Source organism: Vulpes vulpes, chromosome 5 (assembly GCF_048418805.1).
Source record: "Vulpes vulpes isolate BD-2025 chromosome 5, VulVul3, whole genome shotgun sequence".
Taxonomy (NCBI): domain Eukaryota; kingdom Metazoa; phylum Chordata; class Mammalia; order Carnivora; family Canidae; genus Vulpes; species Vulpes vulpes.
In genome coordinates this window covers 122,840,625-122,858,863 of record NC_132784.1, presented here as the reverse complement: position 1 = coordinate 122,858,863, position 18,239 = coordinate 122,840,625, and the positions used below count along the sequence as shown (strand labels likewise).

General features: G+C 35.9%; 1 protein-coding gene across 6 annotated transcripts in view; it reads left to right on the top strand.

The window, feature by feature from the left end:
• PHTF2 (putative homeodomain transcription factor 2) overlaps positions 1–18,239 on the top strand; it is a 113,389-nt gene that overhangs the window by 19,041 nt on the left and 76,109 nt on the right. For 4 of the 6 annotated variants that reach the window (XM_072759828.1, XM_072759825.1, XM_072759826.1 and 1 more), the window contains exon 2: positions 8,229–8,308. The exons of 1 other annotated variant lie outside the window; for it this stretch is intronic. Coding sequence is in view for 2 of the 5 variants with exons in the window: in XM_072759825.1 (XP_072615926.1) it covers positions 8,264–8,308 (45 nt within the window). In the remaining 3 variants the exon portion in view is untranslated. Of the gene's footprint in view, positions 1–8,170; positions 8,309–18,239 lie in introns of those variants that run through there. One more of the 6 variants, XM_072759831.1, reaches the window with a different exon arrangement.

The following is an 18,239-nucleotide window of genomic DNA, read 5'->3' as shown; positions in this document are numbered from 1 at the left end:
CAGAGGAAATATGACAAGGACTAGAAGGCAAGCATGAAAATGGTACAGTCAGAAGCCCAAATGGCTAGATTATAGGATGTGTATTTGGATGGCAGATTGGAGAGGGTAGGTGAGAGGTCTTATGTGGAAGAAGATAAAGATGTTGGATGCTGCTGATTGTAAAGGTGATAAACCTATGATTGGGTTGTAAACAAAAAAAGGATATTTTGTCTGGTTAAACTATTTTCTTAGGCAATGGGAAATCATTAGATAATTTTAAGGAGAAGATAGATATGATGAGATCAGGAGTTTACAAAGTGAAGGAGTAGTAAGAGACTGTTAGAGTAGTTCTGGTAATAGATGATGTGGACTTGCACCAGGTCTGGTAGTGGATCACGGAGGGGTTATATGAAAAATGTTTTGACAGTATGACAAATAGACTATATTAATTTATTCCTTAATACTTACTAGTTACTATCTGCCAGTTATCAAACAGGTGGTGGTGGGAAAGGGAAAGAGACAAGAAAGATTCTAGGGTTCCGTGCTTGAGTAGATAGTAAAAGAGGAGTTGATTTGAGGAGGGAAAATGCATTTCAGTTTTGTTTTTTTTTTCCCTTGGAGGTACTTGTAACAGGTTCATAGAAGACCTTAATTTATGGTCCTATAGTTTCTGTTTAGTATTTTGAATTTATAAGAAGTGAAACTGGGTGTCTTCCCTTTACTTCCTCTGTTAGGAATAACAGAAGTAAAAGTGCAGATGTTGAGTTTTGTTTAAAAAAAAAAATTCAATTGAGTGATTTTAAAGAGTCATTTGGTTTTATTCAGTGATTCATGAATTGGGCAGTGTCCCATCTAGCAAACAGAAAAGAGTTCCAAAGAGCTGAACAAAATGGAAGACTTTTATAGGCAGAAGGAGCAGAGACAGGGAAAGAGCAGATTACTTTATCGTTCTTTGGGGGATAGAAGGGGTCTGTTAAGCAGATAACCTCACTACTGCTGACTAGGAAATTCCAGATTCACTGGTTTAAGATTACATTCTTGGGAGGGGTTGAAGTTGCAGGTGAGTTAGGTATTAAAGCCTTGGTTTGTTGACATGGGACTTAGCACAAGTGACTCGATTTTGGGTTTGTTGTCTTTTTTTATTGTTAACATTTTACAAGTCTGTCTTAGAATATTTAAATTTTATTTTTCAGTTGAGTCAATAACTTAAAAGATTGCTTTTAGTACTTAAAACATAAATGTTAAAAAAGTAAATGTAGGAATTTTGAGTAAAAATGAAGTAGGAATTCAGTTAGCGTTTTTTAATCTCTACATAAAATCATTTTTAAGATCTATTACATCTTTAAGTTATTTGAATATCATTTAGTGCTCTATTATTTTGATAAAGAGTACCTGGACCACTTATTCAGTTAATGTTTCTATTAGAGGCCAGTAATAACATATCCATATTTGAATGGAGCCTGATTTGTTGAGGGTAAAAATTTGTTGGTAGTAAATGAGGAAGTTAAACCATTTAAATGGATTATAATTATTTGATTTTTCCAAGTGACACAACAGTCAAATAAAAATATGAAGTACTTAAAAAAAAAGCACAAAAGAATGCTTAACAAGTTACTAGTAGAGATGTTGTGGATATATGTTAAAGTTAAGAACCCTGAAACTTACAAAGTTGCATTAAAGGACATAACCAGGTGGATTGGTTGTACCCATCAGAAAGTTCATGGAGGGCTTTGTGGGTAGTGTTAAAATTATAAATCTAGAGATTCTCTTAGATTTCACAATAGCTCAAAATGCTTTTATACATATAGCTTTAAGAGAAGTTACTTGCCTATAATTTTCCTGCTTAGATTAGATTTTATCCTCTCACTCAAAATATACAGACTATGCATTGGTTCCATGCAGGAAAATAAAAATTGTAAATAAATATTCTTTTTATGAACTGGTTGGTATAAGAGGAAATGCTCTTTTTGTTACACCTCATTTTGCATTTCATTTTTCTATCTTAAGATTGAAAACAACTTTAAACATACAGTGTGTGGTATTTATTCTTCACATTTCCATGAAATCATATCCTCATTCCAGCTTAAAAAACTTTCCAAGAATTGTAACAATTTAGAGGTCACATGATTAGAAAGTAGCAGCCTTGGTACTAGTAGATTTCCTTCTGCCCATTACCTGTTCCCTCTACCAGGGTTTCACTGTTTTCAGTATCAGTATAAAAGTTTTGATTTGAACCTTAGTATTTATTACCTTTTAAGAGCGTAAGAGCTTTGTCCTGGTTTCTTTTCTTTCTTTCTTTCTTTTTTTTTTTTCCCCAGTTTTATACCTTTATTTGACAATCAGTGATTAGTTCTCATCCACATTAACAGTCTGTAGATTTTTGAAAGTGGTGACAGGTATGTAGGTAACCAGCGTGTAGAGCTTGTTTAGTGAATCTTCATCCTCATTACATTTTCTAGATACCTGTACATGGATACAGTATGGGGAATTCCTTATTCCTTTGGCCCAGACAGCTTTGTTGAGCCTGGTATCAATGCACACATCTGGAGTTCCCATCTCCTTCATGCAAATTTCTAGATCTCTGAGTGCCTAAGGGACACGCTTCTTGAAACCCACTCCACAGATACGTTTGTGAATGTTGACGGTGTATTCTCTGGTCACTGCCTCATTGATGGCAGAACGGGCTTCCCTCTTCTCACCACCCTTCTTTGCGGGAGCCATTTTGCTAGGCCCTAGTTGGAAAGGACTTGTTCCTAGTTTCTAAAGTCAAAAAATCACTTATTTTAGCTGTGGAGGAAGCAACTGAGTTATATTTAATTTTAACATTTAGAACATCGCAGATTTGACTTTAACTCCTTTTCATTGTACTTTTAAAATCTACAAATAGTTATACACTGTTTGATTGAGTGACATGTCAGTAAACAGACTGGCCATGTTTATTATACTTCACAATATTTTTACCTCTTACTGTGAGGAAAGAGTATGTTTTTGTGTTTATGTGCATGTCGTGGTGGTATAGGAGTTGGAACCAGTAGAATTTTCACTTCTGGTCCTTAAATTGATTCATGTGTGAGGGTGTTTTGGTTAGCAGTTTTTATTTTTAAAGACTTGATTTATTTGACATAGAGAAAGAGTGCACACCAGTAGACAGTGGTGAGCAGAGAGAGAGAGAGGGAAAAGCATGCTCCCCACTGAGCAGAGAGCCCGCCATGGAGCTCAGTCCCAGGACCCTGGGATCATGACCTGAACCGAAGGCAGACACTCTACTGACTGAGCCACCCAGGCGCCCCTGGTTAGCAATTTTTAAATTTGGTTTGTGAACATTGTGTTTAATATATACAGAAGAGCAATAGGAGAATTCAGAGATAAGACATTGAACTGCTCTGAAACAATTTATGAATGGAATGGGGGCACATATCAACAAGTACATAAAAAAACAATATGTTCATTATTGGGAACACAGAACAGGATGATGAACAGTCTTTAGTGGAAGAATTTGGGAGAAACTTGTAGGATGATGACCAAACAGTCTTTAGTGGAGGAATTTGGGAGAAACTTGTAGAGAAAGTAGAATTTAGGAGGCCTTCTGGAAATACTCCTTGTTTTAGAAAGAGAGGTGTTAATTTTGTAAAATCCTCTCTTGTTTTGGAAAGAGAGGTGTAAGAAATGTAGTGTGGTTGAAACAGGATATATGAGAAGATGGTAGCAGTAATATTGGTAAGTAGGTTAGGGTGAGATTTTAGATGGTCTGAATATAATCCTAAAGGGTAATGGGTCTGAATAGTTTTCTAAAGGCAGCAGGGAGTGATGTAAGTTTGTTGAAAAGAATAATACTGAGATGAGGGCCTAAGGAGATTTCTATAAACTACCTTTTAAAAATAACATGTGTTCCATTTTGTCTAAAAGTTTCTGCTATGTTAAGTTCTGTGCACATAACATTGATTTAACTAATAGTAGTGTTTTGGGGTGAATTAGTAAAGAAATTCAGAGAAATTGCTGTATGTTATTGGAATTGTTAGTTGTGTAGCCTTTATTGAGCTGTGGAATGTTTGGCTAGATGGTATACATGAGAAACTAAGGCCCAGAGAACTCAGAAACTTACTTAAAAGCACATAGCATTTAGGGATGCCTGGGGGCTCAGAGGTTGAGCATCTGTCTTCGGCTCAGAGCATGATCCCAGGGTCTGGGATCAAGTCCCACATCAGGCTCCTTGCGGCGGAGGGGAGGGCCTGCTTCTCCTTCTGCCTGTGTCTCTCATGAATGAATATATAAAATCTTAAAAAAAAAAAAAAAGAAAAAAAAAAGCACATAGCATGTAGTGTCAGAACTTGGATCTAGAACCCAGTTCTCCTGATGCTTAGTCATCACTTTTTCTCTGCTCTACTTCCTCTACTGCATATTATAATGTACGGGGTACTTAGAAACATGAAGGAGGAAAGATGCCTCTCTTTTTCCTTTAGTGTGTTTTTATATAATCAAATCATGCGTGGCCATAGTGCTTTTCTTTCTTTCTTTCTTTCTTTCTTTTTTTTAAGATTTCATTTATTCATTCATGAGAGACAGGAGGAGAGAGGCAGAGGGAGAAGCAGGCTCCATGCAGGGAGCCTGACATGGGCCTCAACCCCAGGTCCCCAGGATCACACCCTGGGCTGAAGGCGGCGCTAAACCTCTGAGCCACCCGGGCTGCCCTAGCTCTTCATTTTTATTTAAATACCAGATTTCTTAGTACAATCATTGCTGGAAGAGACTCATACTTTAACACTTTCTGTCCAAATGCACACTTATAAGAAGCTTCATCTTAGAGTAAGTAGGATTTGAACTGACTTAAGAGAATGGATGAGAGGAGAAAAGGAATGAGAATAACAGCACAAGCCAAGTGTTGGGGACAGGCAAAAGTTGCTTCCAAGTATAGTGAAAGTCATAGTCGTGCTAGAACAGAAATTTGTTTCAGAATAATGAGAGAAGTTCATTGTAATATGTAGTGTTTGATAGATTGACTTTTTCCTAACGTAGGAAATGGTTAAAAACCTGACCATTTCTTTGTTTACAAAGAAGACCCCTGGGCATTAATATATTTGATAGTGAGATTTTATAAAGTCAGACTTAATGTGAGATCTCTTCAGAGTCCCCTTTTTCCTCCACCCAGGCTTTGACATCATAAATACATTTTATGTGGTCTTTGATATAGTAAAATGTAATTTCAGATGTTTTGACAAGGTATAGTGATTAAAGCGGTGTTAAGGAGAGAATTAGCTCAGAGTAACTGTCTATACGGAGATTTAAATATTATGCCTGCAGTTAGCTCTGTGGTTTTATAATTGGATTATTTCTATATCTTAATACCCATCCTTCTATCAGATCAGTTGATCAGAAAAGATTAAGATCCTCAGTTCAAGGTACTCAGTAAGCTTTCTATGCTACTTTTTTTCCTGTAAATTAACTTTAATGTCATAATTTAGCATTAAAATAGTTAGCTTGATAACTGTCATTGATAATAGAGACTGTAAACCTGTATTCCTGGACTCTCAGAATCAAAGACATTCGAAGGGCTTTAGAAATAATATTAATTATTCATGAAATCATTTGTTGACTTATTCTTTGTTATTTATATTCCTGTGAAATTTGGTTGCCTTTGAGTATACTTTATCAGATGTCTGATTCAGAAATCCATCTCAGCATGCTGTAAAACCTGTTTTAAAAATAGGTACGAGCCACTTGTGTCACTGAAAGGTTGTTGACACAATGGAAAAACTATTAAATGAGTTTGCAGAGCAAACCTTGCCATTACTGAAGAAGGGCTTGTGTGTGTGTGTTTTTTTTTAAACAGATAGAATTGTTATTTCTGTAGATCGAAATAAATATAAATAAAATGTTTATAACATTTCATATACCTTGTGCCCTGTTAAAATTGATTTTCAGAATTTATTTCTAAATGTAGCTAGGTATAAACCAAAGTATATTTGAAAATTATCTTTTAGATCATTTTATTTGAAGGAGTCAGTGTTTTCCTCACTTTCATTGAAGCTTTTAAAAAAATTATTAGTACTTACATACCCACTTAGATATTCCTCAAATATATTAAATATCTCATATATTTAATAGATGGACTGAATAAAAAAATCCTTTCACATTTTGCATATGAAATGCACATTATTTACACTCTTGGGGAATTAAAAGAGAATCTTCGTTTTGGTTGATAATGTGGAATTTTTGTCAGTAAAGATTGGGTGAAGTGAAAGGAGAGTAAAAGTGGAAAGTTGATAATTCTTATAGTTTTTATACCATTTTTTTCTAGTTTGCATTTGGCAAGGGTTAGGGGCAGGAGAGGGGAGAAGGAGAGTTCTAACCAGTTTGGAAAACATGTGTCTTGACAGTCTTTTGTCTCAACAAATATAATGAAGGTGTAATGTTAGAATGGATAGTCCTATAGCAGAATCAATGGAAAAAACTTCTGGGATGAATTGTGTTAAAGCTGATGAATTATCCCCAGAAATCTCCAGGACAGAAGAACCAAAACGGGAGATTTTAAGGTCAGTAAGAGAAAGCTTCCCCCAAACTCCTGGTGGGAGAAATTAATAGTAGCCACACCTGACTTAAGAAACTTCAGTGGAGGTGAACTTTGAAATCTCTAAATACTCCATGTACATATAGTTGGGAATTGACATTGTGATTTTATGATAGTCTAGTAGCTATTTTTATTTTAAATGTCAATAAAAACTGATTGTATGTATTCCTTTTCTAAACCATTTTCCATGTTTTAAAAAGGAAATACAAATACTTCCCAGTTCCTGGCTTGCAGAATTTTTAAATTAATAATAAAAATAGTTATAGTTGAACAGCTGCTGTATACCCTGGACTATGCTAGACATTTTATGAATATTACGTGATCAGTCGCAAAATCCCTCCAGGGAATGAATAGGTAGTTATTCCTGTTGTACTACTGAAAGAAGCTGAGGTTAGAGAGATTAAGCTACTGCTTCAAAATTACATACTAGGTAGTATTTGAATCCAGGTCTTTTGACTCTATGCTCCTCCTATGACAAATGCCAGGGCATTTGTCAGGATTTTCAAAACCTAGTTTACTTGAATTTGGTCAGTTAAAGACAGAATTATTATCTTAGGAAAGCTAATAAAATAATCCAGTTCATCACTGTCAAAAATACAGGTATCGAATAAATACTGCCTTAAATTTTATTTAGAGATTGATCATTTGAACATTTGACTTACCTGATAGTAATTTTCTTATATTTGAAGCCTAATGTGCTCCCAAGAACGATTTATAAACCTCCAGTATTTTGTTGACTCTGGGCAAAGTCTGGAGTGGTAGCATCTGTACAGTCGCAGATCTGCACGTGCTAGGATCAGCTTTGCTGTGGTGTGTTGCTCCCTGAAATCCTCTGTGGCCTTGGATGATCCTGATTTGTAATGAGTTCTGGGGCAAGTATCTGTGTTTGAACCTGTTTAGGCTCATCCTTAACACCATACCAGAGGCGCCCTCCATGCCAGCCTGGTCTTATGACTAGAGCAGTATTCCAGAGTTAACTGGAATTCATTTTCTCCAGGGCTCAGGAACCATTAAGTTTAGTATCCAGAACTGTTTTAGGCAAACACGAACAAGATGCTTATGAAATGGTCTGTGGTAAATTTCTAAGTATTAGCAAACTGTGATATCTGGGAAGTGTGTAATATTAATTATTCCTGTGTAATTAAGTCAAACATTGGTTTAGTATTTAACATAAATTAAGTTTCTCCAGTTATTTGATTTTAGTTCAAATTGGCGCTTACTGAGTACCAGAGAACATTAAATATGATTATAAATTTTGGCATCTTTATCCAGCAATCCTTTAGCAACAGTAATTGGCATTAATTCCCAGATAGGAACTATAGCAAAACCGGTCTGTTTCTGAGTGAATGAATTGATTTCTGTCATATGTGAATTTATAAAGGAAGAAGTTCCAGTAGAACCTGGGAAATTCAGAAATTTATTTAAGAGGCTTATTTTTAAAAATCCATCTTGTTAGAAAATTCAAGTGCTATGTTCACATAGAAAGATCCTTTTATTATGGCAACTGATTTTTGTTTACTTAAGAAGAACCTGTTGCTAAAATAGTAATGAGGAAGGGTGTAATATAAGTATAGTCATACACCCCTTGCTCTGCAAGTAACCAGAGTGCTATGTACGCATGTTGTTCAGTCTCCTTCTGGAAGGTGGAAGTAAAGTCGTCCGTATGTTTTTCTCTCTTGCACAGCCTAAAATGACGAATGTGTGATTTCAGTGGAATAAATGGCGTCCAAAGTCACAGATGCTATAGTCTGGTATCAAAAGAAGGTAAGTTGATAGTCAAGGATTTCAACTTTTTAAATATTTTTACTCTAAAAATGCATAGTTTTTCTTTTGATACTGTGGAGTTGTGTCACATATTACCTGAAGTAATAACAAATAGATTTCAGGATCTTTTGAGTGTAAGGGGAGCATTTTGGTTTTCCTTCTGCTAATTTTATTTCTAAAGAAGCTAGAAAGATGACACTTATCAATGGTTTTTCTCCACTTTTTACTCCACATTATGAAAGTTAATTAAAGTGGCTAGATTAATTATTTTTAGCTATAATAGAAGCCAAATTTCCATGATTTTGAATATAACTAGTATTTTATAAAAACATTAAATTTTTCTTGTATTAATTTCTTTTGCAGCTAGGATTAGCAGAGCTATTATAATTTACAACTGTTTTATTTCAGGAAACTATAGTCTTAATCTGTTTCTTCTAAGGTGCAATTCAACAGTTGAATCTTTTCAGTAAAATAAGCCTTTGAGGACTACATTTTTCAAACCAAAATATTAAAATGTTTATTTTGATGTTTTAGGATTAGTTGTCATAACTACTTAACTAGCTGTGTCATCCTATACGTTTCAAAATAAACTTTACCCAAGTAATTTTTTATGAAGTGAAAGAATAAATGCCTTTTTCCAAAATACAGTAAAGCATTTACTGTATTTGTACAGGAGCATTTACTCCTGAAGAGTGTTGTTTACACTCTTTAAAATTTATGTTGTACATCTGGTTTTTTAGGTTTTTAGTGTATACAGTGAATTATGTTTGTTTTCATGCTTTAAAACATTTTTGGTGCCTTATTCTTCAGGTCCTAGTAACAAAAAATAATTATATATTGAAAGCTTTTCTCATATGGGATAAAATCAGACAATTTGTAAATTTAATTGAATTGGAAATGGTAATTAGGGTGCTTTAAAAATTAAAGAAACCTAAGAATACAGTCCATCTTTGTGTTATTTCTTTTCTGTGTAGAATATACCACAGATGTACACTATCATGTTACATGGAACGTACTGAATCAGAAGTACCAATGTTGATCATACTATAAATTTAGTCTTTTGTAGTTCTATATTGGTGTCATCTTTGCCTTTAACCTCCACTCAGCTTTAAACTGAATTAAATAAAACTAATTTTTGTTTTATTTCCTTCATAGATCTTTGAAAGCTTTCCTCTTAATGTCTACTTAAGAGATTTAGTAATGTTTATTAAACATTTTATCTATGTGACTTTTTATGTTAAACATTTCAAACTTCACTGAAGATCATTTGTAGAATGTACTAGTTTGACTTTTCTTGGTAACAGAAGGTTTGAAATATTACACTTACATTCAGTTAGCACACTAATACTCTTCTTATTGGAGGGTCATTTACCTAGTACCTTTGAATATGTGCAACCAAAATATTCTCCAGAGCAACCATCACAGATGTCACAAATTGTATCTAGCAAATGTAATCACACGTTTTATGTTAGTGAGCCACCAGAACCATTAACCAGATTTTATTTGTTCTATTTTTAAATTTTGCTTTTATATTTAATTTTCTTGAAGAAATACATGTGAATACTTTGAAAGATGAGTGTTTCAAGGCCTATTTAAAAAAAAAATAGCAGTACTCATATTACCTTTCTCTATCCTTATGCAACTTCTGAGTTCTCCCCAGAGGCAATTAAATTCTCGATAGCTTAAACCAAAGTTCTACTACTCCTCATCCCTGGTAGGGAATGAGGAAGGATGAGTTGCAAATGTGAGGTGTGAAGTTTTGGTTCATAATTACTTTTGGGGGAATGCTGACATTTGTGGGTTAGAAATCAAAGATACTAAATGGCACGCGGTACTCTAAACTAGGGTTGGCAGACTTCTATAAAGAGCCATATAGTAAATATTTTAGGCTTTGAGGGCCATAAGGTTTCTGTGACAGCTACTCAGTTCTGCTGTCATATAGTACAAAAGCAGCCATAGATTGTATGTAAGAATGAAATGAATGGGGATGGCCGTGTTCTAATAGAATAATTTGCAAAAACAGGCAGTGGGCTAGATGTGGCCCAGAGGTCTTAGTCTGCTTATCTGTGCTCTATCATAGTCCCAGACAACAAAGAATTGCCCTACTCAAAATGCAGTGGTGTCTTGTTAAATTATATTGATTGGTTTTTTTAATGGTATTTACTTCATGTTTTTAAACCTTGCTTTTTTATTATTTCATTATAGATGTTACTTGTTGATTTCTGACTGTATGATAAGGATTTAGCTTTATTAATGAGTTACCCCCCCCCCCCAACCTTGTTTCCCCCAATCCTCCCAGGAACAACAAATTTTGGTGAAATCAATATACAGGACTTCTATTTGTATATGCATTGTAGAGTTGGGTCATATACTATGATATTTCCTGTCTATGCTACTTTTTTCCTGTTTCGCTTGATTTTCCTAATTCTCCAAAGTCTCTGATAAAACTATAGAACTCCTTTAGTTGTACTCCATCGCATTCCAGTATTCCAGTAGTTCCTTTTTTCCCTTGGGAATGGCCTCCTAGAAACTCTCTGCCCTTCTGCTCCATGCTGGGGGAACTGGCCTCATGTTACACCTCTCATCTGCTATCTTGGTATTCCCTTTTATCATCAGCCTGAGAGTTCCTTCAGAGTCACACAAATTTGTTTTTGTTTTTTCTTTTAAAAATATGTTTATTTAAAAAGTCATTTTTTTTAAAGATTTTATTTATTCATTCACAAGAGACACACAGAGAGAGAGAGGCAGAGAGACACAGGCAGAGGGAGAAACAGGTTCCATGCAGGAAGCCTGACCTGGGACCCGATCCCAGGTCTCCAGGATCATGCCCTGGGCCAAAGGCAGCGCTAAACCACTGAGCCACCCGGGCTGCCCTAAAAAGTCATTTTAGAGGCAGTTATGTTTCAGTGCAAAGAAAGCTTGAGTACTGATGCTGATACTTACTGATTATTTCATTTCTTTGAGTTTCACTTACCACTCTCTACATTAACTAGGTAATGGTTCTCATCTTTTCAGTCATGCATCCCTATGAAATTTCCAAATTCTCAGAATCTTACTTACAGAAAAGTGTGTATAACACATAAACACAACAAAATTTCACATCTGAGTTGAACCCCATAAGTCTTATATTAAGGTAATTTTTAAGACATTAGTATTTTAAACATTCTTTGATTTTGTGACTAATCGTTTAATAGTATTTACTTTAGGTACGCCTGGGTGGTTCAGCGGTCAGGCATCTGCCTTCGGCTCAGTGCATGATTCTGGGATCCAGTCCCGCATCGGGACATTTTCTAATAGCTTTACATTTGTGAACTTATTTAGCATAGGTAAATAATGAAAGAGGAGGTCTGGCTGCACCTGGCTGGCTTAGTCAGTAGAGTATGTGACTCTAGATTTCGAGATTGTAATAAATTCAAGCCCCAGGCTGAGTGTGGATCCTGCTTAAAAAAGAAGAGAGAGAGAGAGAAGGTCTGTTTCCTGTTTCTGAACATTGATGGGTGAGGCTCTGCTGCCTGAAGCTGTTGTAGTGACTTCCTCCCATGAGGGGAGCTTGTCAGCAGGCTAAGGATGGCAAAGGTGACTCAGAACCTGAGTTTTTCAGGATTTTTGAGATACAGAATTAACTCTGGAAATGACCTACTTTGGGACTTCTTATTGTGTGAGTTAATAACTCCCTTATTTTTTTTCAGTTACTTGAATTAGAGTTTTATTTCCTTGCAGCTGAAAATGTTCCAAATGATACACAAGAAATGCATTGTAATGGGATATGGTTTCCCATAAGGGCCTCTTTTGCCTCTAGATGGTTGTATTAGTAGATAGGAAATTGAGACCTACCAAGATAGAAGTACCAAGCCTCAGACAGATGGATTTATTACATTTTCTCTTTTAATTTTTTTTCTTGAACCATGTTCTCATACATATCATTAAATCTTTAATGTAATTTTAGGCTACTGTGAGTTATAGCATGTTATGGTTGAAAGAACATTTGTGTTTGATTTTGTTACATCTATCAGCTTGTGATATTGAAGATGTTACTTAATCTCTCAGCCTCAGTTCTGTCTCTTGTAAACTGAGGATAATCATGTTTCTCCTGTGTTCTTCACAGGGTTGTGAAGGAATAAATCAATTTTAACTATGATTTTTAAAAAGTTTTTCAAAGCAGTTTATGAATTGTTCAGTAAATCTGAAGCATCACTCTTAAAAATAATATTATGTATTTTATGAGTTGGGATATATTAGATGAGGAATTAAAATGGTTTTCAGTACTGAACAGTTTCTGTAATAACCATGTTTATAGTACAGCTATTCCTCCTTCTGTCCGGCCAAAGAGGTGGCTATATGGCTAAGACAAGACCAGATATAGTACCTCACTCATCTCCTTGGCCACAGTAATTGGCCTAGGTATATCTGACGACCCAACTGTCCTTCTACAAACCTAATTATTTAAGAGTGTAAATAATGGGGTGGGTGGTAGGGGCAGAGGGAGAGGAAGAAAGAGAAACTCATGTGTAAGCCCAGTGCAGAGCCTGAGGTGGGGCTTAATTTTATGATCCTGAGATCATGGCCTGAGTGGAAATCAAGAGTGGACCGCCCAATCAACTGAGCCACCCAGGTGCCCCTAACCTTTATTCTTTTTTTTTTTTTTAAAGATTTTGTTTATTATTCATGAGAGACACAAAGAGTGAGGCAGAGACATAGGCAGAGGGAGAAGCAGGCTCCTTATGGTGAGCCTGATGTGGGACTCAATTCCAGGACCCTGGACTCACAACCTGAGCCAAAGGCAGACACTCAACCAATGAGTCACCTAGGTACCCCTAACCCTTTTGTTCTTAAGTAAAGCTGATGGAAAATACCTTCTTGCCTCTTTCAAGGAGCTAGATGGATGAAAGTCTGCAGCAGCCAGAAGAGAATGAGACAGCACTAGAATGGGTCAGGAGTAGGGAAAAAAGAGATACCACAGGCCAACGTGGTGCTCTAGTTTGTGGATTCACTCCACCCTGATGTTAACTTCACCCCTGAACTTTGAATTGTTTAGGCATATCAGCCAATAAATCCCCCCCTTTTGCTGATGCTAATGTGAATTGGATTTTTTACTTATAAAAGAGTTCTGATTAATGCAAAGGCAATCAATATATATATATGTTTCACTGAGGTATACTCAGAAGACCACAGGATTTTAGGTTTTCAGCTTCATGAATTTTGAGAAACTGGACACCTGTTTGTGTTCAGGACTGTTTGTGTCCGGTTTATGAAACAGAACTCAGGTCAAGAAACAGTGTTATCAGCTGTTCAGAGCTTTCCTCCCTGCTTTCAGCCACAGGCTGCCCTCTTTGAGGGTGACCACTGTATGAGGGAGTACATCTTAATGGGTAACACGAACATAGGTTTTGGGGTTGGAAAGCTGAGATTTGAATCCTCGTTCTTGAAAGCCAGTGTGATTTCAGACAAGTTGCTTAATGTTTCTGCATTTCACTTTCTTTGTATATATAAATACTATTTTTTGTATTTATTTGAGGATTAATTGATTATATATGTAAAGTATTAAGCAAAGTGCTCCACAGGGTAAGCTTTCAATAAATTTAAGTTATTTCTATTATTATTATTTTGTATTCTCCATACTTCTCAGATGAATTGCTCCCCAAACTTACCAGAGTGCTTTATTTCATGAATTCTAAAAATTCTCATGAGGCTAAAAAAAGATTCTTACTCTTACTCTAAATGAGAAACCTAGAATGTCTAATATTCAGTGCGAGAACAGCGGGTATTTGTTGATGTTTGCTCTCTAACACTCTTACAGTAAAGTCATGATTAAGTGTAATTTATAAAGCCCAGCTGTCTTCGCTGCAGTCACTGGTCATGTTTTCCATTTCTTCCTTTTTCATGTCTCTTACTTGCCAAAAACAAGACTTGTCCTACCAGAAATAGATTGGTTAGTTACTGAAATATTTGCCTTTTCACTTATAATTTTTCTACCCATTTTAGTTATGAAGTTCTTCATTTTCCACTCTTATCCATTCCCAGGTTGGGTATTTCTAGCATAAATAATTTGAGTTTTAATTTTGTTTACAAGAAAAAAACAACACTGTGCAGTAGTCATGATAGTTTGACTTTGGAGATCATCTAGTTTCTGTTAAACTTTTTGCTTTATAAATAAGAAACCTGATGCCTGTACATCTAATACCTTGATCATAGTCATGAATTAGTAATAAAACCAAAACTCAGGTCTACTTTACTTCTCTACTAAAGTTGCTTTGAAAAATGGACTGAAGAAACTCCTATAAAATTTCCTTGTTTAATTTGAGAATTTTTTAAAGATGACTTCTGATGTGAATGTGGGGACGTATACATCTTTTCTTAAAAAGATGGTTAGTAGGGATCCCTGGGTGGCGCAGCAGTTTAGCGCCTGCCTTTGGCCCAGGGCACGATCCTGGAGACCCAGGATCGAATCCCACGTCAGGCTCCTGGTGCATGGAGCCTGCTTCTCCCTCTGCCTGTGTCTCTGCCTCTCTCTTTCTCTCTCTGTGACTATCATAAATAAATAAAAATTTAAAAAAAAGATGGTTAGTATTATATATACATATCTGTAGATTTAGCAGCAGTAATTATAGTGATGATGATAGTACCACCACACATTTAAATAGCATTTATTTTTCAGAATGCTTCCATTTCTGTTTTTATCGTTTCATTTATTGTGACAATGAAATGACTGAAGTCAGTGGTTGTAACAAGATTTATGAGAAGTTATATAAGTTTTCTGGGGCTTTCATTACAAAGGACCACAAACTAGGTTGCTTAAGATAACAGAAATTAATTTTTTTCTCAGTTCTGGGGGCAACAAGTCTAAAATCAAAGTGTCAGCAGGTTTGGCTCCCTCTGTAGGGAGGTTTGAGGGAGAAACTGCCCCGTGAGTCTCTTCTGGCTTCTGGTGAACACAGTCCTTGGTGTTCCTTGGCTTTCTGATGCATCATTCCAATCTCTGTCCCCATCTTCATGTTGCCTTTCTTCACTCTTCCTATAAGGACACCAGTCAGTGGATTTAGTTCCACTCTAAATCCAGGATGATCTCATCTTAAGATCCTTAACCAATTACATCTGCAAAGACCCTATTTCCAAATGAGGTCCTGGTCCAAGGTCCTGGGTAGACATGAATTTTTGTGGGATATGCTACAGGAGTGTGTCTAAAGCATATGATTGGTTTGAGTGGATCTCCATATGGAGATGTATAGCTTTATGCCCTACTGTGTAGCTATATCCTAGACTACCAGTATTGGACTGAGTAAAAGATCAGGATCCTCAATATTTTCTTTATATTCTTAAAAGTTAAGATTAAAATTATTCAGTTAGCTACTTTCCTATGTGAAATGTTAAGGAATAAGTTTGTAATAGAATTAGGCACAATTTTCTACATCGAGTTCTTACTAAGTACAGAAATATTTGTGTTCTTTAATTATATGAGGTTTAGTGTCTTAATTATTATAAATTATAATACTATCCTTTCCCTTTAAAAAAAGCACATGTAAATTACACCACTGTATATATTTCTCAATGTTCTAGTCCTTGAGTGTCGTCAGATTTACTTTTTGATAAATTTTTTACTCTTAAAATACCAGTTGTTTCTATTAGAACCAAACAATATTGTATGTAAAGGTAAACATTTAAATGTTTACAGAATATTAATCTGTGGTTCCAGATATAAAACTGTAAAAGTTGAGTTAAAGTATAAAGTTTTTAAAATTCAAACTCTTACTGAATCAAATGTATGAGAATATATTTTTTTCTATTTTTTTTTCCATAATGGTTACAGACTTTTGAATAATCATCTACCTCTTCGATGCTTCAGGATTTTGTTTGGGGCTAAATATGTACAACACATTAGACTGATTATGTGCTGGAGGACATATTTGGCTTTCCTGAATAGTTTAGGTTACCTGATACTATTTTTATTTACCAAGCTTAAATTAGTTTCTTAACTTTATTGAGCTTAATTTGTCTAGAATATTGAGATGAGAATTTTTAAAGGTTGCTATGATAATTAAATGAGATAACATATGTAAACACCAAGTGCAGTGTTGGTGTATAGTAGGTAGGTGTTCAGTCTACTTACTGATTACCGAGTAGTAGTTCCTCTCTCTGTTCTCTTTTGCTAAATATGGAGTGTTGTTACTAATAATATATTTGGATAACTAAAGGTTTTGGTTAGTAGTTTTTCTAAACTGGACATTTTTGTATCTATTAGAAGACATTAGAAGGAAAACATTAGAAGAAGTGTTCAGATTTTTTTGTATTTTTGAGAATTCTTTTCTTGCATTTCATTGCTTTCTCCCTTATCCTTTGTTTTAACTTCTAGCACAAATTGTTTTTTTCTCATTAGAAGAAGTGGTCAGTTTTTTTGTATTTTTGAGAATTCTGTTCTTGCATTTCATTGCTTTCTCCCTTATCCTTTGTTTTAACTTCTAGCACAAATTGTTTTTTTCTCAGCATATGTCATGTATTTGAGATCATTTTTTTCTTTCATGGCAAGGAGAGGTGTTTGGGGAAGGAACAAAACAAATGATGCTTTAAAAAGTGGATAGAATGGGGATCCCTGGGTGGCTCAGCAGTTTGGTGCCTGTCTTTGGTCCAGGGTGCGATCCTGGAGTCCCGGAATCGAGTCCCACGTCAGGTTTCTGGCATGGAGCCTGCTTCTCCCTCTGCCTGTGTCTCTGCCTCCTTCTCTCTCTCTCTCTGTCATGAATAAATAAATAAAATCTTAAAAAAAAAAAAAGTGGATAGAGTAGGGGTGCCTGGCTAGTTCTGTTGGTTAATCATCTGACTTTGGCTAACGTCATGATGTTGGGGTCCTCGGGTCAGCCCCATCAAGCTTCGTGCTCAGCGGGGAGTCTGCTTGTCCCTCTCCTGATCCCTCTGCCCCAACCCCCCCTTTCTCTCTTTGTCTCTCTCTCAAATAAATAAATAAAATCTTTTTTTTTTTTTTTAAGATTTTGTTTATTTATTCATAGAGACACAGAGAGAGAGAGAGGCAGAAACACCAGCAGAGGGAGAAGCAGTCTCCATGCAGGAAGCCTGATGTGGGACTCGATTCCGGGTCTCCAGGATCACACCCCAGGCTGCAGGCGGCGCTAAACCGCTGCGCCACCGGGGCTGCCCAATAAAATCTTTTTTAAAAAGTGGAAAGATTAAATAAATAGAAGGACAGATATAGTTTAAGTGTCGTGCACTTAACTTTGCAAAGCATTTGCAAACACACACTACACTATTTGGTGAATTTTCTGAGTATCTTTCAGAGACCAAGCTTTGTTTCATTTTTTTACTCTTTCCAAGAAGTTCTTTAACTTTCACTGCAAATCGAATAGCAGTGGCTTTTTCTAGTACTTTCCTGATCAGTGTTTGTTTTTGTGTTTTAGTTACGGTTTTGGTTTAGAATGCATTGTGATTTATCTCTCTTCTTATTGTTGTGAATTTTCACTTCTATGGGCTTATTTCCATTTGGTTTTTTCTTTTTTTTAAAGATTTTATTTATTTATTCAGAGAGAGAGAGAGAGAGAGGCAGAGACACAAGCAGAGGGAGAAGCAGGCCCCATGCAGGGACCCCGACATGGGACTCGATCCCGGAACCCTGGGATCACACCCTGGGCTTGAAGGCAGTGCTAAACTGCTGAGCCACCCAGGCTGCCCTGAACTGATTTTTCAAACACATCTTTAAATGATTGAGAAACCTTCATTCATTTCTTTCCTTCTCTCTTTCCTTCTCCCTCCTTTCCTTCCTCCTGTGCCTGTTTGCCTGAAGCTATCCCTGAGATTGCCTTATGGTAGAATCTAACTTCTTTTTTTTTTTTTTTTAATTTATTCATGATAGAGACAGAGAGAGAGAGAGAGAGAGAGAGAGAGGCAGAGACACACAACGAGAGAGAGAGAGAGAGAGAGAGAGAGA